Source organism: Brienomyrus brachyistius, chromosome 7 (assembly GCF_023856365.1).
Source record: "Brienomyrus brachyistius isolate T26 chromosome 7, BBRACH_0.4, whole genome shotgun sequence".
NCBI classification, from domain to species: domain Eukaryota; kingdom Metazoa; phylum Chordata; class Actinopteri; order Osteoglossiformes; family Mormyridae; genus Brienomyrus; species Brienomyrus brachyistius.
Genome location: NC_064539.1, coordinates 12,772,569 through 12,796,612, shown reverse-complemented (window position 1 = coordinate 12,796,612; position 24,044 = coordinate 12,772,569). Strand labels below are relative to the sequence as shown.

The following is a 24,044-nucleotide window of genomic DNA, read 5'->3' as shown; positions in this document are numbered from 1 at the left end:
ACCTTTCAGAGCCCAATACAGCACAAAAAAGTTCCATTCTTTTCCATCATTCTCTTCTAAATATAACACACTTTGACTGAAATAAATGCTGCTTATAGCTCATACTTGTGCATTCATGTGTCCCAGCTAAGTTAAGAATGAACAGCAAAAGAAAGAGTTCTTATATTAAATTCCCAAGAAAAACATTAATATACAGATCCTTTTATCAGTCTCTGGAGATGTAGAGGCGCAGTGCGGTATATTAAGAGTTATCTTACATAATCAATTAGACTTCTCAGGCATATTACAAAGGCATTTGAGATAATTAAAAATGCTCATGTTAAATTAATTTCCATAAAGTATCGTCCAATGTATGGTTTGCAGGAAAGGTAATTAGAAATCTGGTGGCTAGATGGTGATATTTTGTGTGTGTGTGTATGTGTGTGCGTGCGCGTGTGAGTGAATATATGAAATTGAATTTCTGAATTTTAGTATTACTTTCATTTTGGTTAAGGGAACAAATTTAAATTAGATTATGCATCAATTTCATCAATGTCATAAGAATTGAGTACATTATACATAAATATAAAATATACAGCAGTGAATTTTATCCATAGTTATGTGTAAATATATATTTGATTACGAGCAGCCTCAGTTCTCCATCACAGAAATAGACTCACCATTGCAGTAAGGGATGAGCAAGAGGGTCATGTTTGTCCATCTGCTTCTTTATTTCCAAATACGGTGCCTTTGCAGGAAGAATTCAATAATGCAGAACAATCAACATGAAGATAAAACACTGGTATGTAATTAACAAAGCTCAGTTGTTCTCCAAAGTCAGATTTCAGTTTGCTCGTTGAACAAGCTTTCGCACCGTTTGGCTGCAACATAAGCATTTTAATTAACAGTGTTTTTTTTATTTTAACACATTGCGTGGACAGTGTATATAAATCTTTCACTTTCTACTTGGACCACATGAATAATTTGATTTCCCTGCCAATCAGGTGTCACAGACAAACTACAAATGTTACACAAAACCTTACAGACAAGCACCATTCAGCTTTGTGGCCATCTTCAATTACATAAACCAAGGGTTGCCACAGATTCGGATCCAGCCGATAATGCACCTTATGAATCAATATGTGCATAACCAGTCTTTATGTTAAGCTCCCATAATTGTTATATATTGATGTTCATACTGAAATCCATGAAATGTTGTTTTGTTATTGAAAATGGTTCCGGACCTCTGACTTCAAACAAAAATCGAATGTGGATCTATAATCAAAAAGTTTGAGCCTCCCTGATATAAATTATTACTTTTATTACTTGAAACAAATTAAGACTCATATAGAATTTATTAAATCACCATTACGCCACCTGGCAAACTTACCTGGGTCATTTCTCTGATTGATGCTATGCTGTCAAGGGCTTTCATCACTCGGTCATAGTCTTTTTTCTAAAAACATATAATATTAATATGAGCTTGACCCAAACAACCAAGGAATGAAGGCAGCGTTATTATAATATCCCTAGTATAATTCAGAAAGTACAACTATTTATTACAAATACAATTACATATTTTGCATATTTAAAGTATAGTGATTTACTTAAAAGTGTTAAACAATAAAAAAGCATAACATACCCGAGGGTTGAAGGCCAGTGACTGAGAATCGTTGGGATCAACCACTGATGGATATGGTTCGAAAATGACGACCTTCCTTGGAGACTCCAGTGCAGATCGGCACATAGAGACCAGCAAATCCACCACCTGGTACACAGAGAATGAGCTAACAAATGATCGCCCTTCTGCATGAGTGCATGGCAAAGCTGAAGGCCACTAATTCACTGCAATATTACAGACCCATAAAAAGACTCAGACATATTGTGCACTGATCAAGGTTATTAGCACTCATTGTTCAAAATATTGAGAGGATTACAATACCCGAGTTTATCAAGAAGCAAAACAGCTACATCAACAATCATTTACAAAACTGGTAGTATTACAGTTTTACCACAGCCAAAAATTACTGTTTGAAAAAGAAGCAATAGATGAGCAAGTCTCTTTTACATGAATCTCTTTTACTGAAAAAAGCATTCTTCCCCAAAAGCTTCTTCAAATACATGCCAAATACATACAATGTGCAGTACCTGAGCACCTGTGGCTATTTCATCTGCGGCTTCATTCATGACACCCAGCGTTTGAAAGGCGAACACACAGAGCTCTCGTTCACAAACTGTGGGCTGCAAAACAATGGCCACATACTGCATGAGAACATCAGGATATATAACTACACATATGCTCAAAACACTTTTATAGGAGGTGTGCACATGAATATTCATTTTGATAGCACACAATGATCACCAACAATTCGTGCTTATTCTCCATATTTTTTAAACATACTAATAAAATTACTCAATGAATCATTTAGGTCACCTTCTAATTATTGGAAACGCATACAATATAATGGCAAAAAGACCAGGGCTGGAGGAGAATTTTCTGAATTACATCTCCAGGTTTGTGGGCATCTCCAGCCAGAGCAGATGAGACAATATAACAAATTCTGTGTTGGTATCAGGCTCAAGATCTACATCAGCACCTACAACTGGTTTAGCAGGGATGGTAGCGATCAGGTGAACACAGAGAGGACTGCTGAAAGATCATGAAGTAAAATAGCTCCTGAAAATCCAGAGGTTTAACACCTTGCAGTGTAATATCCAGTGATCAGTAATAGAATTAGTACTGAAAGTTTTAAATATATGAACAACAATGTAAAATAAATCACATTTCAACATGTTTAAGTCATAACTTTATCAGCGCCCAAAAAAATCTTTGTGAAGCCATGGAAAACAAATGAAATCGATACACAAACCATGTGCAGAATTCAGATTTGCTATCCTGTACGTGTGTGTGAAACAAAATCACCTGCTTACCCCAAAAATATTGCATAACCAAATTATTTGTGTTCTCCCCAAAAATAAAAAAAATATGCATATATATTCATGAATTCTCACAGGTAAGAGTAATATATTGCATTATTTTTGCTCATATTCATTCTTTATTTTTGTAGAAAAAGTTACTGATCCATAACAACAATCAAACATTACTTCAATCACGCTGTATATGGAATGGGTTTTACTGAACATATAAGTCTACGTTATGCACTTGGTTGAGCATTAGATTGATGGAAAGTGATTATGCATTCATACAACTGACAGCAATGTGCTCAATGAAATATTTTTGTTGCTCTTTTTCCAAAATCTACAATGAATTAAATAAGACACAACTGTATAAAATTACGTGATCGCTTACGTGGCTAACATGCTAAAATGATTCTACTAAATACCGTAGCTCTGACTTACTCTAAGCATTGGTCCATTCTGAAAGACGTGAGGCTCGTCGCAGACCACACAGTACTCGTTAAGGACAGGTATCCTCTGCTCAGCATATTCCATGATCTGTAATTAATTCAATGACTCAATTTAAGAAACAATTTCAGAAAAGTTGAAAAGTATAATTACATCAGGAAAAAACAAAACAGAAAACTACCTGGACAAGAAACCCTCGATCTCTCACCGGGATTGACTTTGCGCCATAGTTTGGCTTGCAAGGGCGAAAAAAATGTGTCAATATATTAATGCTTTAACCAGGTAAACATTTGTATAGTTATTTCCAAATCCGTAAGATAATGCATCATATGAAAACAAGTTTAAAAAGTGCTTCAGACCAAGGAAGACAAGCAGCTCAGCTACCATCCTCTCGACAAGCAACACTTGACAACACAGAACAACCTAAGGAGTTATGAAGGTCGCTTCTTACCGTGGGCGGGGTGGATAGTGATGGGGCGAGGATGCCGATAAGTCCTGAGGTAAGAGAGAGCCGCCTGCCTTCAGGGACAGGCTCCTTAAAGAGGTCAGACTTGCCCATTTTGGTGTTGCTGGAGTAAGACCTGCTCAGCAGCTTGTGTTGCTTGAGGCCGTCGAGCTCCTCGGTTCGGATAGTGCTGGAGCAGGAGCGGCTGAGGAGCCGGTGGGGCTTCAGGACTCCGCCGTTGTGCTCGCAACGCTGCTCTCCCAGGCACGACCTGGGCAGCATCTTTTGAGACTTGAGAGAGGCACAGTCATCCGGCTTCACCGCCACGGAGCAGGGCCGGGTCAACAGTTTGTGGGGTTTAGGGGTCAGGGGGTGCTCCACCCGTGGATCGCTGGACAGCGACCGCCCCAGGGGCTTGTGGGACTTGTTGGCACAGCCATCTTCTGCTTTCACCGTACTCGAGCAAGTCCGGCGCAACAGTTTATGCGACTTCGACACTCCGTCCTGCTCCGGTTTCAGCTTCTTCTTATTCTTTCCACACCCGGGAGGAGGGTAGCTTGGCGATCTACAAATCAAAAAGGGTGACATAAAAACCAGATTAGTTGATAGATTTCCTCTGCAGTTCCAGATTTGAGAAAATCTGTGACCTTAACTTAATGATACATGATACATATTATACTGATCAGCTCAGAACTATTTATTTAATATTTCTTAATCATTACCTGCGGAGAGTTGAGAAAATGTGCAGAGGTGACTTCACTTTTTTATCACTCTGCTTTTTGCTGTGAGGGCAGTTTAATTTATCCTTACTGTGAGATTTCCATTGTTGTGTGACAAATGTCTGCATGATCCTGGAAGGAATAAACAAGCATATTCATCATTTCTTGACCATGATGGTGTATTTGAGGTTGATTAATTCTCAGAGTTGGACATTTCTGGTCCAGAAAGTACAAATCCAGATCAATATTTTGTTTTAACCAACCAGCTGAGCAGAAAGAGTCACAATCACAGAGTATTCCACTGGTTGGTTGAAATATCAAGATTTTTACTTTCTGGACCTGAAATTTCCACCTCTGTTAATTCTACAGCACTAATATACCACAGGAATTATGTTTAACCTCTTTTATTAAGTTGTTAAAACAGCTTTTGAATTTTTTTAGAACAAAGCAAAAATATCTGAGGAACCATAAAGTGATATAAATTTAGTAAATTGTACTTTTATTAATATTATTAAGTGCAGATTGGACAAGGCAAATAGTCATTCATAATGCTAATGTATTTTATTCTGCATTTAACTTCTGAACAAACATACTTTTTCAGTTGGTGCCCAAGTCCAAACCGATTTTTTGTCGATACTTGAAATACATCAACAGTCGGAACTGAAAAACACAACGATAATTGTGAGGGAAAAAACAAGGTGCTCTGATTCAAAGTAATCTGAAAAGTCTGATCGTTTACACAGTCATTTTGTTAATGTCTACTGTCAACTACTGCTACTAATTATGGCTGGTATACATTCTCTTAATTTATTAGATAATTTGACTGAGATGAACATGTTTATTAAAATTGAATGCTTCAGTATTTAGCAATGCCTTTCGGACAAAACTATATCAATAATTAAAAATTTCTTCACCTGGCCCATTTAGATACTGTGTGAGTGAACAATGGAGGCGCACAATAACTGGTTCTGTCCTGATCACATCCCATGCAACAGCAATTTCCTCCTGGGGGGACAAGAAAATACTCCTTGCAATTTTCTGTGTACAATTTCATGCTTACATGCTAGACAGCCTGAACATACTACAACTATCATAAGAGAAAGGTAAACAGTTATAAGACAATGGGTAGACCTATATTTTTAGAAAATTTGTGTTTTGAATTACTTACGTCAAGGAAACTGACGTCAATGTGCAAATCTATATCAACGTCATCGATTGCACCATATTCCCTGAAAAACATAATAGGAACGTTGGTGACCACTGCTCTATACAAAACATTTCCACTTTTTAGATGGCCTTCAGTATGTTAGTAGGGGCCCAACATAGCGCGGCACTGCAAAATTTACAAAGGGACATTTAACTAAGTGCCCCTTTAAATAACTCAACAAATTGACTGAACTCCCCCCTTCCCCTCTTGTGAGACCTCGCCTCGACCCCTGGCCTTCATCTAACCATGCCACAGCATTTCAATGGAATTCTGGCAAGTTCTCTGACTAGGCCACTCCGAAATAGAAAATTCCAACGGTTTGAGACATTCTGTTGTTGATTTATTCCTACATTTTGGATCATTGTCATTTTTCATGATCTAACTTCTTTTGAGTTGTGGTTTTAAGAAGCATAAAGTAACTGAATAATAAGGGTGTGAAATGGGAAAATATTTAAAGGGCTTGTGTAGGTGTAGTGAAAATGGCGGTATTGCCAAAAATACAGGTCATGCAATCAGCTGAGCTTGCACTGAAGGGGTCAATAAAAGGACAAAATGAAAGTACTATGTTGGACAAACTGTCTTGATGTCTCAAGAGAATAGAATCTATTGTAGCATAATCAACTCAAAGAGGATCCACAAAGGAGACATTGAAGGAAAAGCTAAGGACCTGTATAGAGGTTAAATCATGAATAATTAAAGTAAATAAAATGGGGTTTGTTGCTAAAGAAGAGAGGGAATCAAATTTGTTAACCAGTCAGACTATACTAGAGCGACCAAGGAAACTCAGGATTAGCACATCACTGGGAATGTATGAAACTCGTAACCTCCAGCAAATGGCCGAGCCACCCTGAGAGAAATCTTAGGTGTGACTCCCTTTGCACGCAAAGTAAAGAAACTCTCCTCCTTCCTGGTGAATGTTTGTATTGTTAATCTGTTGAGGTCCGACCACATCGTAAATGATTGCACGCCACCTAGGCCCTGAGGCAACAAAGAAGCCCCAAACCGTTACACTCTCTTCAGCATGCCTCACAACTGCATTTTGCTGTTGACAGCGGTATGCTATTTTCTCTAAAAATAACACAGTATAAGTTGTGTTCAACTTTTGTTTTATCTGTGTTAACACAGTGCTGCAGAACATCCAGGTGGTCTTACGAAAACAGACATTTTAAAATGCAAGAGATACATACAGACAGTTAGCGGTCAGCCGGGGGATCTTTGTGGATTGGTGGTGTGGCCTTGCCCTGCTGTTTGTAGGATGTCCACCATTAGGCAGTGTAACAGTGCTAAATTTCTTCCATTTATAAATGATCAGCCTAACTGTGAACTGATGGAAGCACAGGTCTTTATAAATCATTTTGTAACCATTTACTTTCTTAAGCACTTAAAACAACTCTTCTTTCTTCTGAAATCTCCTTTGATTTGCCTCTATTGCACTTGAAAAAAACTTTGAATGTGCCAAACAGGCAATGGAAATTGTGTTCTTTACACATGTATGGAAGGCAGGTCATACCCCCACCGGAACTGATCAGAATAGTTGACTCAAATTAGCCACTTACCAAGTGGTTATTACACTACAGGCTGACTTTGTTCTTATTGCAATGACCTTGAATATTTGAGTAATTTGTTCTTATAGGTACAGCAATGTAAAATGTGAGTCGGTAATTATTTTGACTTTTTATGAGGATTACATTACAATTGGGGTGTCATATATACAGAAATCCAGAGACTTCCAAAGAGGGGTGTGCAATCTGACGATATTAGATTATGAATGATTAAAATATCGCCACAATCTTCCTTTACAGAGAGATCATTAGTATGATGCTACAGTGCACATTCTATAAGGTGCAGCTCTATAGCTCATAGGCGCATCTAAAGTTGTTCTGTCAGCCAAATCCATTACGAAGTACTGCTTGGGTTTCTTCCTCTTTCCCTTTCACACCCCCATCCCAACATGCTATGTGCAACATGCAACACATTCCCTTGGAAAAGTTGGTCCCTAAAAAAAATTCGACATTGGTGATATGAAACTTGTTTGGATTTTCCAAAACCAGCACAGTGCTAACAGGTATTTGCAAAAAAAGGGTTGGCATGTTGGATGGCAACAAAACAAACCTTTTTCGCCACCTCAAATGAAACATCTGAAAGTGTATGCTGAGTATGTTTTTCTTTAAGGCTTTTTAATCTCATAGGGCTATATTTAAAAAAACAGGGGAATAAGCATGGTTGTATTGTTAAGTAACTGGCAAAATATTCTTAAAAACAAACATGAAAGAGAATTGTGGAAAAAATCGTGATTCCAAAAGGTTCATCAAATATTTCTGAGAAACGTCCGACCCTGGTACTGCATCTTGCACTGGTTGAACAGCAATGGCCTTTCAGTTTTTATCACAACTACTAAAGTACAGCACTCCTTATGCACATACTAATCACCTTTATCATCCATCATCGTGATAGACAAAAAATTTAATTGAAATAAGATAAGAAATCAAAATAAGCCCGCTCAAATAAAGCAGCACGATACAGCCAATAAGAGTCCACATAAAGTGTATCATGTTGCCTGAATGGCATTAGCAGCTGCGGCTAGTTGCTTGGGTTTTTGCCGAGCTGTGTGAGTGTGAATGAGCCCAGTCATATTGCTTAATAAAATGCTTCTTCAGCTTTTAGCCAGAACTGTGCTTTAGCATGATGTGATGACAGTAAAAACTGCTGGTACTCCACAGCAAGATCTTACTGCTGAATCCAAGGCAGTACGGTACATCTTCAATAAATTCAAAAATCATTCATTCGTTCATTTTCTAAAACCACTGTTCCTATTCTGGGTCGGGGGGGAACAGATGTTCAGATGGGGAACAGCCCAGGATGGGGTGCCAGCCCATTGCAGGCCACACTCACACACAATTCACATAATGCATACCTACAGACAATTTGGCAACTTCGATTAGCCTCAGCATGTTTTTGGACTATGATAGGAAACCTGGGTACCTAGAAGAAACTCCATGATGATACGGGGAGAACATGCAAACTAAACACACGTGGAGGTATGGCAGAGACTCCAATCCTGGTCCCAGAGGTGCGAGGCAACAGTGCTATCTACTGCGTCACTGTGCCACCCCGACGTCTCTATCTAAGGTCTCAATTGCAGGTCGTGATTGCTATTTATGCATGACAATATAATGTAGTTTTTTTCCTAAGGAATTAAAGGTGTCAGCACAAGCTTTTTATAAAAATCACAAACACAGCGTTATAATACAGCCCACCAAAGTGTGTGTGAGAAGGGGAAAAAAATGTAAAATTCATTTGGATTTTTCCACACGCATAACAAGCACTGGAGCCACCACAGTTTAACAGCACCAAACATCTGGATGCTTAACAGACCATCACATGCTCACTGGACTGTTTACAGCAAGAGCACCAGTAATGTACGGCCAATGGCAGATTCCTCAACAAAGGGCGTCACTGTGAGCTCTGAGAATAGAGGCCCTTTCATCTTCATTCCACTTAATTACTGCTATGGTTTGTAATCTCATTGGCAAAGGAACCAGCAAATCCTGTGTGAATTCCCTAAAGAGGCAATAGGGTCGATGGAGTTTTGCTGGAGCGGAGTCCTCTCAGCCACAACATAGTAGGAGGCATTTATTTTTGAAAAAGGATCATAATAATGATTTTGTCCCTGACAGCTGTGAACAAAATACATGCATACTGTAGGACATCACCACAGAGCTGCCAACTGGTACCTACACTGCTTTCGCTTATCAATTATGCTACAGGCACAAGATGAAGCTTCCACCTAACAGATGTGAAATTAAAATGCAGCTTCTATTTCCAAATATATGACTGCCATTTGCACCCATTATTGATTTCTAACATAAGATGTCTTATGATCTTAAGATCATTCTTTTGCAGACATATTCTGGGTTTTCATGCTTGTGTATTAAGTTTCCTATACAACACAGTATGTCGCCATGTGAGGCCCTAGCAGTGATCTCTGAATGATTCAAATACTCATTCTGAAATTTATGGTGATCAGTGGGGGCTGGTTGACATCTGCAGGTGTCTGTTGAAATGCATGCATGCGAGGATAAACTGAGATGATAAACGGAAATAAGTAAAATCAGAAGAACAAGGAGATACAGCATGCTGTGACACCAGCTCCAAATCAGAAAGACACTTTAAATAGCTATAATTAAGAAGCCCTACACATGAAATTATTTAACGTAAAAGCCATCAGACCTGAGGGCTTGTCAGTATGTAAAAAGGTTGAGCTGTCAAGCTGGCTATCAGGCATATTTTAAAGGTAATGTGTCTTCTTGTCAACAACACCAGAGAAGTCTATTGACACATAAATTATGGCAGTTTTTTCATAGGATAAACCTACAGTGTACACAGTATACTGCATATAATTTTAATCAAAAGAGCTTGTATGACATCTGCCAACTGGTTATAATAAAATTCAGAACACATTTCTGAATAGAAAACTTATCAGTACAACGCAGTACAGGCCTCTGTTAAGCAATTGTTCTCTAGCTGGTGAATTTGGAAACCAGACTGGACGTGACTTGAGACAGTATGAAAGTACACTTACCTGAGAGATACTGCATGAGGCCCGTAAAACTCTCGCACTGCTGCCAGGTCAGCCTCAAGCTGTGGGTGTTTGTGCAGCTCTCCATCGTAGTTCACCTGTAAAGTGCACACACATTCAGTCACATATGCATATATTGTAATTTTACTATTTCATCATGTGAACCTATTAACATAATGCTTGACATGATAATCAAGCGGATTAAGGGTGAGGAATTTAATAAATAGTTCAATAACTTCACCTGATCAGACTTCAATTTATTATGCTAAGGTGAAATTGTTTCCTATACCTATCCTGAACAACAACAACAACAACTACTACTACAACTACAACTACTACTACTAATAATAATAATAATAATAATACTAATAATAATAATAATAATAATAATAATAATAATAATAATGGGTGGCATGGTGGTGCAGTGGTTAGCACTGTTGCCTCACACCTCTGGGTCCCGGGTTCGAGTCTCTGCCTGGGTTGCATGTGTGTGGAGTTTGCATGTTCTCCCCATGTCGTCGTGGGGTTTTCTCCGGGTACTCCGGTTTCCCCCCACAGTCAAAAAACATGCTGAGGCTAATTGGAGTTGCTAAATTGCCCGTAGGTGTGCATGCGTTGAATGGTGTGTGAGTGTGCCCTGTGATGGGCTGGCCCCCCATCCTGGGTTGTTCCCTGCCTTGTACCCATTGATTCCGGGATAGGCTCCGGACCCCCTGCGACCCAGTAGGATAAGCGGTTTGGAAAATGGATGGATGGATGGATGGATAATAATAATAATAATAATAATAAAATAATAATAATAATAATAAAGAAGTATCAGAAAAATAACCACCTTCAACTAGCTTTTTACTAGACCGCCCGGATTTCATGTCTATGTAGTGATGCATGTGGCATCAACATAAGGGGACAACTCTTATTGGTGACACGTCATGGGGCACAAGAAGCTTAGTAACTCACTTTCTACACAAGTACAAATCATGATCAAATATACTAACTGCATACATGAAGCACTATGACTGATTAATGATGAATGAACCGGGGATCAGTATGTAACTAACACTAGTTAATTAATTAATTAAGTAAGAGTGTAATACTACATTATTTGTGCCCCCTCAAGTACATGTCAGCCTTTAATTTTTAAACTCATAAAAGACAGGCATGATTTCACCAACTCACCTGGCCACCGTAGTAGAATTCCTCTGAGTCATTATCTCCCTCAGAATCTTCCTCTACGGCATTGCTGAACTACGAAACACACAGATTACTTACTGTTTAATTCCAGAATTTTAAAGCAAAATCTCCATACCTGTAAACACACCTCTCCCCAACATCTATATTAAGGATGAAACACATGCTAATAAATGTTTTAAACTTTCTGCCTTTTCTAATTAACAAGCCATTTTTGGGGATACATTGTATAAAGCATTATAACACACTGTTCATGTATGGATCAAGGCATGTATGCAAGGACTCCCACAGGATATTTTCTTCGGTACTGAGAAATTTCTATCATTACAAAGCAAAATAATTACGTATTGTAAGACACATTATGAAATAACACCAAATCACATAATAACAAATTATGACAAATTTTCATTACATAATGCTGTTATGACATAATGCATTGTTATAGTGTTACAACACATTATGTAACAATATGTAACATTGTGTAAGAGCTCAAGAGATTATAAGAAATTTATAGCCTACATTATAATTTTATACTGCACTATTAACCTATTATTTTTATTACTGTTATTATAATTATTATTATTATTATTATTACTACTATTACACTGTCCAAAAAGGCATCAGCGTGTTTTTGTGATCCATTTCGGGTGACTTCTGTGTCAGGAGTAGAATAGCAGGCAAATAAAGAACAACATAGAAAATAACGAGTGGGTCAGATCACTTCTTAATTTATGAATGAGGTTACGAACTGCTTTAGTTACAAAGGGTTTTGAGAAACACTCATTTATCAACAAATTATCTTAAGAACAAGATAAACCACGTAGTATCACAAAGCTTTTCGGAAATGCACCCTTGGAAACTTATCTAAATTTACCTAATAAAAATTGGTTACATTTTCGAGTCGTGAATACATAATGCGCATGTTATTACATAATGTGCATATTATCACAAAACGCATTATTACACATACTTATAGTGACTGAACAAAATGATGGTTCCCACATTAAAGAGAAAATATAGTGCAGGTGCCAAGTGTAATTCTGGGGAAAAATATTACCTGGTTCTTGTCTATTTGAAGTCTGGATTTGAAGGACAGGCAGCTTGTGGCGTCACAGTTATTCCTAATTTCTAGTGAGAATAAATATGATGGATCACCTTGAGTAAGCTATAGAAGCACAGGATTCATTCTATCTAATTATATCCACTTTATAATCACATTAAATATACCTACTTACAGTATATCTACAACAAAGATTTAGTTTATTATATCTGAGATTTAGAGCCAGGTATTAATTCCTCAGATCTACATTATTCATTAAAGAAATTTAATTTCAGTTGCTTACAAAGCTAAAAATACATCAATACTTAACTTCCAATCTAGTCAACAAAACGTGGTGTGAGCATCTGATGGAATAATTTACCTGTTGCTATCCTGTGAAAAATGACAGGAATGGGATCTCTTGTAACTAGAACGTCATCATCATTCTCAGAATTAGACACATATGTATTGTCTGAGGGGAAAAGGAACAGGAAATTAAACAGTTATTTGACATGTGTAACTACAAAATATTTCCCTGCCAAAAACAGAAAACAGAAGTGAAAGTATTTCCTAACAACACTGAAAGCCATGCTCAACTTCCATAACACTTAACAATAATTTCAAATGGCTAAATAATGTAAATAAACTTTTAATATCTATGATAGCATTAAGAAATATGAATCCTAGATGGTCTTCGTAATAGTCAATATCAGAGAAAGTAATACCAAAAGAAAATACATTTCTTTAATACCAGAAACACAAAATGTTTACAGGAGAAACAGGTGCTGTCCATTGAGGTTGATGGGTTTTGTGGACTGCAGGTGTGTTAGAGGGTTCCATGGAGGCAACTATTGTAATGCAGCTTAAGTAGAAGGCTGGCCATTCAGTGATTCTTCAGCTGGGTATGGGTATGTATCCTGACCAGCAATGAGAAACAACAGTCTGCTCACGAGATGCAGGGGGAAGTCGGATCTGAGGTTTTCAGTCAGGCGATCCAGTTCCTCCAGTCGATGAACTTTGCTTATCAGTTTGTTCATGTACATATGCCTGACGCACCCATAAGGTACCCAAAATCTATGTGATCTGTTAGCTTCAGTCATTATATGACCAGCAGCAGAATCAAAGTCTGTTGGGAATGACTGGCCTGAATTAGCTGCCTTCTTTGCCAGCATGAAAAATGGAGCATTGGAACTACACATATCTCTCAGGTTTCATAATGTCTCCACCCTTTGTCTTCATTGCTGGTCAGTCAAAAGTTACCTTTAGCTGGTTCATTAGGCCACCATCCACCTCAGGAGAACAAGTCAGGCCACACTGGGAGTATAACTTAAAATTTCTCCCACTTGAACCTTTCTCGTTCTATAGCTATTTATAAGGAAACTTGTGTTTTGTTCTTTAAAATGTTTATAGAATATATAATGAAAATGGAGTTATCATAGTAATGTTTGCCTAATCTACTTTAACCATTACTAACCATAGGTGGTTCTAGACCCTATTTAGGGAGATTTCAGTCCCCTATTTTTGGTCTCTGCCGCCCTAAAGAACAGTTTCCAAAACAATTCAGCAATTTGTCCTGTATTTTCGTATATATTTCGTACCCCCAGCTTGGCAAACTTTATTGTGGAGATCTCCCCTCCTCCCAGAGAATTTAATCAGGGGGGTGGGGGGAGCAACGTCCTGTATCTCTTCAAGGTGCTGAGCCCCCCCAAAGGGGTAATCCTAGAATCGCCCTTGTCACTAACCAAATGAATAAAAGGATTTACAGACATGAACTATAGGAGATTACGTAGGAACACCCCGAGCAGCGTCCTCAGCGTTCTGGCACACTGAAACGTCGACTTTAATTTGTAATGCATTATATATAATATATATAATGCAGTCCAGTGTGTTTGTGGGTAAGGAAGAGTGTGGCAGCCTCCGAAACAGTAGTACCTCTTTCAGAAATGCTCAGTTACGTGCTGCAAGTTACAGTCCTGCCCCCATTATTGACCTCTACATGCATTCAGATATATGGGTCGGGGGGAAGACTTTAAAGGTAGGATGCAATATAATGATTATTTGAAACACATAGAGTATATTCAACATAATATTGCTCATTATGTCATGCTTTCCAAAATGACTTTAAATAAGCTCAAAATTATAAGTTTACCCGCATAAGAGACAAAATTTGCATCATGAACCTATTTACAATAGTTTTCTCTCTTCACAAGCAAAATCTCACAGAACTATAGAAAAGCTATGTTTTGCAGATATGATTTGTTTGAATATATATATATATATACACAGTAATAATGAACCAACTTTCAACTCCATTCCTTTTTACAAACGTGAGCCAGTTTCCTTGGGATACATGATAAAATCTCTTGTGACTGAATATCACCCATCACAATTAAAAACATGAAATGGGAAGTCGTAGGTTGTGCAATGGAATTAGCATAAGTCAGGGTGACTTTTCATTTTTTAACCAGAAGAGCAGAAGACATGACCTGCTTTACCGTGCTGTTCATAACAAGAGACAAAGACTTTCTTCTGCACAGGAGAAGAAAAGAGGGTGGTTCCGGTTCACTGGTGACAACGTAGAGAAAATGGTACAGAATCCCTTTATCAGTTCACGTGATGTGCACTCTCGTTAACTGAAGAAGGCCACAGTAACGATGCACTTCATCATTATGTCTGGCAAGGCACAAGTCGAAAATGTACTTCTTTCCTAATGACATGAAACTATAAAATATAGTATATACTAGAAAACATAAATACATACCCATCTTCATGGGCTTGGATTGCACTAATTCACACGTATAGGCAAATTTTCTAGACTCTTTGTAGACTGCATGTTGTTTAATTGACAATCTCCAAAGCTTTAATAACAGTAATTCTAAAACAAAAATCCATGCAAACAACTTCAATACCAGTAAAGTTAACCCTTCAGAAGTATAAGGAGACCCATGTAGCCACAATGCCATCCCTACGTAAGAATTTTAAAATGTATATTTTTGGAACTATGTTGCTTGGTCATTGTGAGTTACCGAGCACCGGGCAATAAATATTAAAAGCAATTGTAATAGTTGATATCATTTAATTAATATAATTTAATAAAAGGAAGAAACAAATATACAAGATTTTTCTATATTAAACTAATGGTATATTTGAGTTCTTTTGAAATATTTTACCAACAGATTTAAAGACAAAGCTGGTTTTACTGTACACAGCAAATACACTCAGGAGGACTCCATAAAGTTGTGCAGTAATTCACAGACTCTGCATAAAATGATGACTAGACTAGAGGCAAAATTTACATAATTGCACCCAAGTCAGGTTGCTGTCCTTTTTCCATTATCAACTTCCACAATTCCGGTACTAAGCTGATGATTGAAGAAGCTGCAGTTATTTAAAACTATTTGTCAACTTAAAGCTGGCAGAGAAGAAATAGCTAAAGACAATTTATTAAAGCTTATCTGATCAGGACGGAAATCGAATGACTACTGTTCCTAATCGATGACACTAGGGAAATGCACTTCAAAATTCCTTCTCAGTCCTCCTAATAGCGCAACCGTAATAATAATAAATAATAATAAATTAATTTATTAGACATCAAAATATACTTGTAATATCCGTGTACTACACTCACTTAGGTAAATTTATAAAAATACTTCTGCATTTAAGTAGCATATTTACTTGGTTCAAAGAATTCAAATGTAACTCACAAATATCAAGATCAACTGCAGTGACACCCCAAGCTTAAAAGCAATGCAGTCCACATTTTTCAATGTCTAATTCTAAAAGAAGAGCTGATTCAGAGGTATAGCGATGATCTGTCAAAGCTGCAACTCCAAACACAGGTACAGCCAAAATTTCCCATTGCCTCAAATTAAAAACTCTTAGTATAGCAATGCTAACCTCCCTGTCACCACATGTGATTTCTGTGACCAGTCAAACACGTAGAAATTCCTCATCATATGAATACCTGTTCCCAAAGATAATACACCTAGATGCCAATCCATCACAGAATTTAACTACAGTTATCCACCTATCCATTTTCGGTACCCTCTTTGTCATATTTAAGATCGTGGGGGTCCGGTGCCTTTCCCAGAAGGCGGGGAATAATCCAGGCCAGGACACCAACCCACGGCAGGGTACACACACAGAGTTTTGTAATAATATTAATGTAATAGTAATTCATGTAATAGTATTCACACACATACACCTATTTGCAATTTGGAATCTCCAGTTAATCTCAGCACACCTTTGGACTATGATAGGAAACCAGAGTACCCAGAGGAAACCCCATTATGACACGGGGAGAACATGTAAACTCCACACACAGAGCCATGGCAGAGACACAAACCCTGGTCCCAGAGGGGAGAGGCAACGGTATTAACCACTGCGCCACCCCCTCCAATCAGTCATGTGGATTTCTATTTAATATTCAGTTAGAGCATCAGTAGTTGTGAAGTATAAGAAATCATATGGCTCAAGCATAAGATTCTCAACTCAAGATTTTCAACCTTCCATCACTGACAATATTTCAACAAAAAATGTATCAAATTAAAACCAAAATCTAATTCACAAGCACGCATAAAAGATACACCTGTACAATCACATGCTAGCTGTTCAATACATTCCACTTGTACACATTTGCCTCAAGCTAGATCAAGCCGAATATCCAGCTTCTTTTTTCAAAAAATGATTTCCCTCCATCTCAGGTCTAAACTGACCTCTGTGTTACAGGTTTCTTACATCATTTGAATGTGACAGTGCTTTTGTTGTCCCACTCCAGTCTGTATTCACATCCTGCCCTTCTCCCTGCTACTCAAGTGTCTTTCTAAAAGGCCGATCAATCCACTAGAAGTGTCCAGCAGCACTCTCCTCTGATGTCGCCCCTGCACTTTTGGTTCCTGATCAGCAGCCTGGTACTGCTAGCCTGCTTGGGTACTCTGACCAGTGCTTGGGTACTCTGACCAGTATTCTGCCTGCCACTTAGACTGGCTCTTTCCAGACTGCCATCATTTTGTCCCGCTTCCTTTCTCCTGTCCCCAATGCCTGCTGCCCTGTCGTCTATAACAAGCAGATCGTGTTCAGCAGTTCGAGTCTCATTTTGTTCCCCTTGTTTTATTTGAAGTTAGAGTCACTCTTCTCACCTTTACACGCTCAAGTACACAATCCAGCTTTACCTCAATTTACCTCATTTGTACTCTTTCCTTTTCAGCACACAGTTCAGTGTGGTTGCCTTATTCTGCTTATCAAGGGCCACGAAAAAGTAGGCATGTATGTTGTTGTAATTATTGTATGAAGCACACTCCAGATCAACATGGCCAAGTGCATTGTTTACTGCATGCCAGTCCCATTTGTTGTAGGAAACAACAACCTTATCAAGATGACCAAGTGTAAATAGTGTTTGTATGAAACATTACACATCAACTGAATTGTATTCAATCTTCTAGTAGTAAGTCACCTTCCACAGCAGTAATCAGTAGCATATTCCACAAAAAAAACTACATCTATACAGAATATTGAAACTAACACATTTATGATCAACTTGAAACTATTCTCATCATAAAATTGCTCAAAACAGTTGATGGCTTTAGTTCCATAATCACAAATTAATTTTACTTTATCTTAGTTGCTTACCAGATGCCTTTATACAAAGCAATCTGCAGAACTCTTATACTTAATTAATTTGTACAGCTGGAAATTTTTAATGAAGCAATTTGGATTAATTATCAATGGTAAAACAGCAGGACCCTCCTGGGACTTCCTCAGATAACCTTTTAATTAAAAGTCCACTACACTCAAAGGAACTGTTAGTTATCAAGCATAATTTTTCAGGGGGTGATAATTTGATGAAACAATTACACTACTCAAAAAGAAATTGCATTAGAATAAAACTGGTCAGATAAAATCAATAATTTAAAACCAGAATTTTTACAATTTTAAAAGAGCATAATACTGACAAAGTAAATTTCTTCATGATTTTTGATACACGCTGACTAATGCAGAGTTTGGCACTGGGTAAATTCACAAAAGTCACATGACTGAGATAAAAAATATCAGATCATTCACAGTAGTGTACAATTCATAAAGGTGAGAAAAATATCACAAAGTATTGGGGTGTGAGTCTGATCATTGATTTACAATCGTATTCCCTAATATGCAGATAGCATTAACCACTCAAATCAACAACTCTATCACATGAAATTCATGATACCCTGTGAATTATGCATCACAGTCATAAGCACACACACTGAAACAGATGGCACTGTCACCATACAATATTTTTCTACACTGCGATATCCAACAGCGCTGCACGTAACACCAAATCATGTAGAAAAGCTCACACGGGTTCACTGTTTACTGACATTATATTCTAAATACTGTACACTGCTTTTTCAATATGGATCAGAAGCACACTTACAAATAAAAATACGCATAAATGCAAAACAACATAAAAATCTCTTTATATCTATCACCAGGACTGCATAAAAATGCACACGTGCCTAGGAGGCCGATTTCATTTGCTCTTAAATGCAAAGCAGGCAGAACTTGATGCAGATATTCCAGAAAAACAAGAGGCTGCATGAAATCTAATAATATCTGCTTCAAGCCATGATGTTAAGAAGGTTCATTAATTAAGACATTCAGAAGACTGAAGACTGATTATTTTAATTAAGCTATTGTTAGTCCGCTAACTAGCAATTGGATATAAAATATAAAATATAAGAATATGATAAATATCAATGCAGACAAACAATTTTCATCGCTAGCAGTAATATAAACTTTAACCAACCTTATTTTACTATAATGATGCTAAATAATACAAAAATAAAACGTTGAACTGTAGACAAATGGAAAATGAGAGTTATTACAATTCCACTGGAGTGAAGGAATAAAGGAAAGCGATGCTTCGCAAAACTTCTCACCTGGGTAATCTTCAGAGACGTGCACTGAATATGAAACCCTAAGGAAGGGAAAGGAGATGAAAGATCAGGGATTCGTTTGTGCTTCAGAATAAAATGGCTAGAATTCAATACAGCAAAATATCCTAGCAAGGAATAAAGTACAAAAAAATAATTCATGGAAATATCCATTAAATTCCTGTTATGAATATGCCTAGAAAGAAATTACAGCACGGAATTTCCGCACCATACAAAAGACTGGCCAACAATGAAAGACAGCACCACAAGAAATTGAACGGAAAAAAAATATAATAATATAATATAATATAATATAATATGCTCAAATTTATTAGGCCAACCTGCTTGTTAGCACAAAAAGCCTGCTGCTCCAAACAGGGAATCATGTAGCAACAGGATCAAAAGATTGAGTTACTGTTAGACTAAGCGCTACAATGGGCATGACACACGATCTAAGTGATTTTGAACAAGTTATGTTACTGTAGCTGGTAGCAGATGTGGCGATTCCAGAATGTTAGAAACAGCCTCCCTTCTGAGATTTATGCACTATACTGTGTCTAGAGTTTCCAGAGAATGAAGCTACAGACAAAAAAAACATTTAGTCAGTAACAGTTCTAAGGGTAAAAATACTGCTAGTGAAAAAGGTTACAGGAGAATGGCCATGCTTAAAGTGAACAGGAAGCTTCAATGACTGCAAAAGTGACACCTTCAGTACAATAGTGCTGTGCAGAAAGGCACGTCAGGACAAGTCACTCAAGTCAGAGAATCCTGTACTGGCCTTACTAGTGGTGACACGTTACACAAACCCGACGCTTTGGTACAGATCTCCATTTTGGATGCACAGTTTCACAGTGCAATTTTATTAAAACTGCAAATAAAACACAATTAAGAACAGATGCAAACCAAAGGCAATGTGTCTGTTGACATGTCTGGTAACAAAACTTAAGAGATACTTACTTGCACATTGTAAAAATACATTTTAGGGCTGTCAAAGTTTATGTATTAACATTTGTGATTAATTTGAAAAGAATACTGCACGGCTTACCACGGAGCCCCTTTTGAGGTTAGGACAATGTGTTTAACGAGTTTTATGGACCACATTGTTTACCTGCTCCTGTCATTTTTTTGCACTTTTGAGGTTATCAGTGTCACTTCAAATCAATTTCATCCTTAAAAAGTATTCGTAAGTAGATTAAAATACATAAGTATATAGAAACATTCTTGTCAATTTTGCCACTTCTTCAATTCGTTTTTAGAAATGCAGACGACACATACATTTTAGCCTGAAATCCATGTAAAGATTACAGTGGCAGCTGGTGATTAAAATGTTTGGGTGGGGGGGGCACAGTTTTTGGGGAGACAAACAAACTGAAGCAGTAATGCTGGCGGCAGAACAAATCTGACAGACGGGCTCCTGATTTTCGGTGGGGGGGGGAACGGATGTAGAGCTGTACAATACAGACCAAAAAACATATCTTGATATTTTTAGATAGAATAGCAATACATGATATGTACATACATACATACATACATGGATAAACACGCACATAAATTATATTGTATTACATTACATTGCTACACTACACATTTGATTCCGTTTTGGTTGTGACAAATATTGAGGTGTTCTGTTATTCATTATTTATTTGCTTCTATGTGCTTGTATCTAAATTCTGTATTGATTGTTATACTGTGTCTGCCACACTGATATGAACACAGGCACAAAAAAAATGCAAAACTCCTATATATCATTGGTCCTTCTTACTTCTGATATTCCTCTAATTGTTTGAGAAAACTTAGGCTTCAGAATGTAGCAGCAACATCATTCCAATTCCTAAGAACATCACCAGGGAATAGAAAGTTTACCCTAGGCACTGCATTTGTGCAGCACTAGTTTCATGTTAGAAGTACGTCATCTGCATAGAGAAATGCACTACAGTTGCTCTAAGTTACAAAAATGTAGGCCTTTCTGTGAACAGTCCTGGTTAACACTCCAAAGGGTAATTAGTTCCTGGCAATCTAATAAGGTCTGGCTTTCACAGCTCAAATATTACTCACACCCAGCTGTTGTCCATTTATGTCCTTTTTGAATCACTATTAAAATTAAACTTCTTTCCCAGTGTTGACTTACCTATGACCCGTATTTCCATATGCTAATATGATCTCCTCAGTCATTCTGATGAAGACTTCAGATAAAGACTGGTTTAGAGCTTGTCATCCAATTGTTGCAAGATCAATTTCTCTCCTGCCAAAATATCCTATCGTTGTTTGTCACAGTGACATTCACTTTATACACTGCACAAGAAATAAATGAGCACTACAAATCTGTTGTTGGCTTTGTCATACAAATTTAGAAAAGAAGAAAAGGCTGATCCTGTTATTGTAACTATGGTCATACATGAACAATATATATTTTTATGCAACTAATTTTCATTTTGCTATTTTTCTCCAACATACAGCTGGAGCACGTTACAGAGACGACAGGTTCTGTATTAACTCAGCTTTCATTATGGCTAGTCTTTACTATCCTTCTATAAGTGTCATTACATAATATAAGTTTAAATCAATAAAATCATACACAACATTAACTGCATTAACTTTCAATTGTAAACCAATTTATTAATTTATTGTAGATGGTTAACACATATTACATTTGAATAAGTTAAAGGATTTCAAAAATAGAGCAGACAGAGGATACAATGTAATGCAATTACATTTGTATTCTTCCATAAGAATGCACTCAGATATTTTATTATTAACCATGAGTACTAACTAGCTAGCCATCTCCCCTGTTTATGGAAAATGAAAAATGATCACAAGTAGATTTGGCATTTTAAACTCAAAGAAGCTGTTTGCATTGGAAAGCTTTTCAAAGACTAGGCCTGCTACCATCCCATGGAGTTGACCTTCCAACCTGAAATGTATTGAGGGTTTAGGTTGGTTTACATATTCTTCCACTTTAAAATTGATCCATTTTTTCTTATCTCTATAGATGCCCTCTCTGAACCAACAATAAAATCCACAAATACCAATACATTATAGTGCCGTTTTTCAAAACGCTATGAAAACTGCACCTCATTTCTATTTCCACGCATTCATCTTACTAAGGTGAACATATGATTTTCAAATGCCACTATTAATGCTGTATAACATGTACTGCAAATCCAGACCTTCAGACAATCATGTGCATATATAATTAGTATTTTATCTAAACAATAAGCTTTTGGAATCTTGGTGATGGGTTGCTGGCATAAATCCAAGAAGTAAAATACCTTATTAGACTTGTATTTGAATAGTTTGCATTTATAAAATACCTGTACACAAAAGCAATTAGATCTGTCCTCAGTTGGGGACCTTATGAAAAAGGATGAATGAAAACATCTAGGGCAGCATGGTGGTGCAGTGGTTAGCACTGTTGCCTCACACCTCTGGGACCCAGGTTCGAATCTCCGCCTGGGTCACATGTGTGTGGAGTTTGCATGTTCTCCCCATGTCGTCGTGGGGTTTCCTCCGGGTACTCCGGTTTCCCCCCACAGTCCAAAAACATGCTGAGGCTAATTGGACTTGCTAAATTGCCCATAGGAATGCATGTGAGAGTGAATGGTGTGTGAGTGTGCCCTGCGATGGGCTGGCCCCCCATCCTGGGTTGTTCCCTGCCTCGTGCCCATTGCTTCCGGGATAGGCTCCGGACCCCCCGCGACCCAATAGGATAAGCGGTTTGGAAAATGGATGGATGGATGGATGAAAACATCTATTTACTGATTCTGTTTTAGTGACTCGTCTTTTCTTATTAGCTTTTACTACTTACAGTGGTTTCACCATTTTCCTTAATTATTATAAGAAGTCAAAATCAACTAACTACATCATATAATGATGGGTCAGGCCAAGATATAAAAAAAAATATTAGGGTGTAAGATAAAATGGTTAAACAGTTAATTGTTTTTTCTGAAAACAGGCTCCATAGGCAGGTTATGTAGCCCCCAAAGTAGAACAAAGGCACAGGACATTCAGGGTAAAAACAAATGACTCCAAAACAACACAGACCAAAACAAACTAAAAAGAAAGAAATTCCCACAGTCAGCAAAACACAGCAAAAAAAAAAAAAAAAAAAACATCAGCTGGAAATCCCTACCACACGTTACATTCCTGATATGCTCACCTCTCATCTAAGTCAACTCAGCTGACCCTGTTTAAATCTAATCAGGCCAATCTGGGATTCATTACCTAAGGTGCTTGTTTTTCCAGGGCTAGTTATCAATCGTTCATTTAATTTAACACCATATATTGGTGTCAAAAAATCCATCTATTCATTTCCCATACCGCTAGTCTTATGTATGGTTGCGGGGGTCCATACTGTAACGTATCCCAGCATTTATGGGCTCAGCACAGGCAATGACAAAGGATGGGGTACCAACCCATCTCAGGGCACACACACCATTCAAACACACATTCAAACCTACAGATTATGTGGCAACTCCAATTCACCTCTGCATGCTTTTAAGACTGTGGGGGTAAACCGGAATACCGAGAGGACACCCCATGATAATACAGGGAGAACATTCAAACTCCACACACATAGAGCTGAGGCAAAGACTACAACTTTTGTGTCCAGAA

The 24,044-nt window shown here is 37.6% G+C and overlaps 1 protein-coding gene across 1 annotated transcript in view; it reads right to left on the bottom strand.

The window, feature by feature from the left end:
• Window positions 1–24,044, bottom strand: part of parp8 (poly (ADP-ribose) polymerase family, member 8) — a 48,271-nt gene that overhangs the window by 6,839 nt on the left and 17,388 nt on the right. The window contains exons 3-18 of the mRNA XM_049019124.1: window positions 19,440–19,477; window positions 12,905–12,994; window positions 12,541–12,611; window positions 11,472–11,540; window positions 10,299–10,393; window positions 5,678–5,738; window positions 5,424–5,514; window positions 5,103–5,169; window positions 4,513–4,641; window positions 3,797–4,355; window positions 3,527–3,580; window positions 3,340–3,435; window positions 2,128–2,220; window positions 1,622–1,747; window positions 1,370–1,435; window positions 660–727 (exon numbers count right to left, since the gene is read on the bottom strand). Coding sequence (XP_048875081.1) covers window positions 660–727; window positions 1,370–1,435; window positions 1,622–1,747; window positions 2,128–2,220; window positions 3,340–3,435; window positions 3,527–3,580; window positions 3,797–4,355; window positions 4,513–4,641; window positions 5,103–5,169; window positions 5,424–5,514; window positions 5,678–5,738; window positions 10,299–10,393; window positions 11,472–11,540; window positions 12,541–12,611; window positions 12,905–12,994; window positions 19,440–19,477 — 1,773 coding nt within the window. The remainder of the gene's footprint in view (window positions 1–659; window positions 728–1,369; window positions 1,436–1,621; window positions 1,748–2,127; window positions 2,221–3,339; window positions 3,436–3,526; window positions 3,581–3,796; window positions 4,356–4,512; window positions 4,642–5,102; window positions 5,170–5,423; window positions 5,515–5,677; window positions 5,739–10,298; window positions 10,394–11,471; window positions 11,541–12,540; window positions 12,612–12,904; window positions 12,995–19,439; window positions 19,478–24,044) is intronic.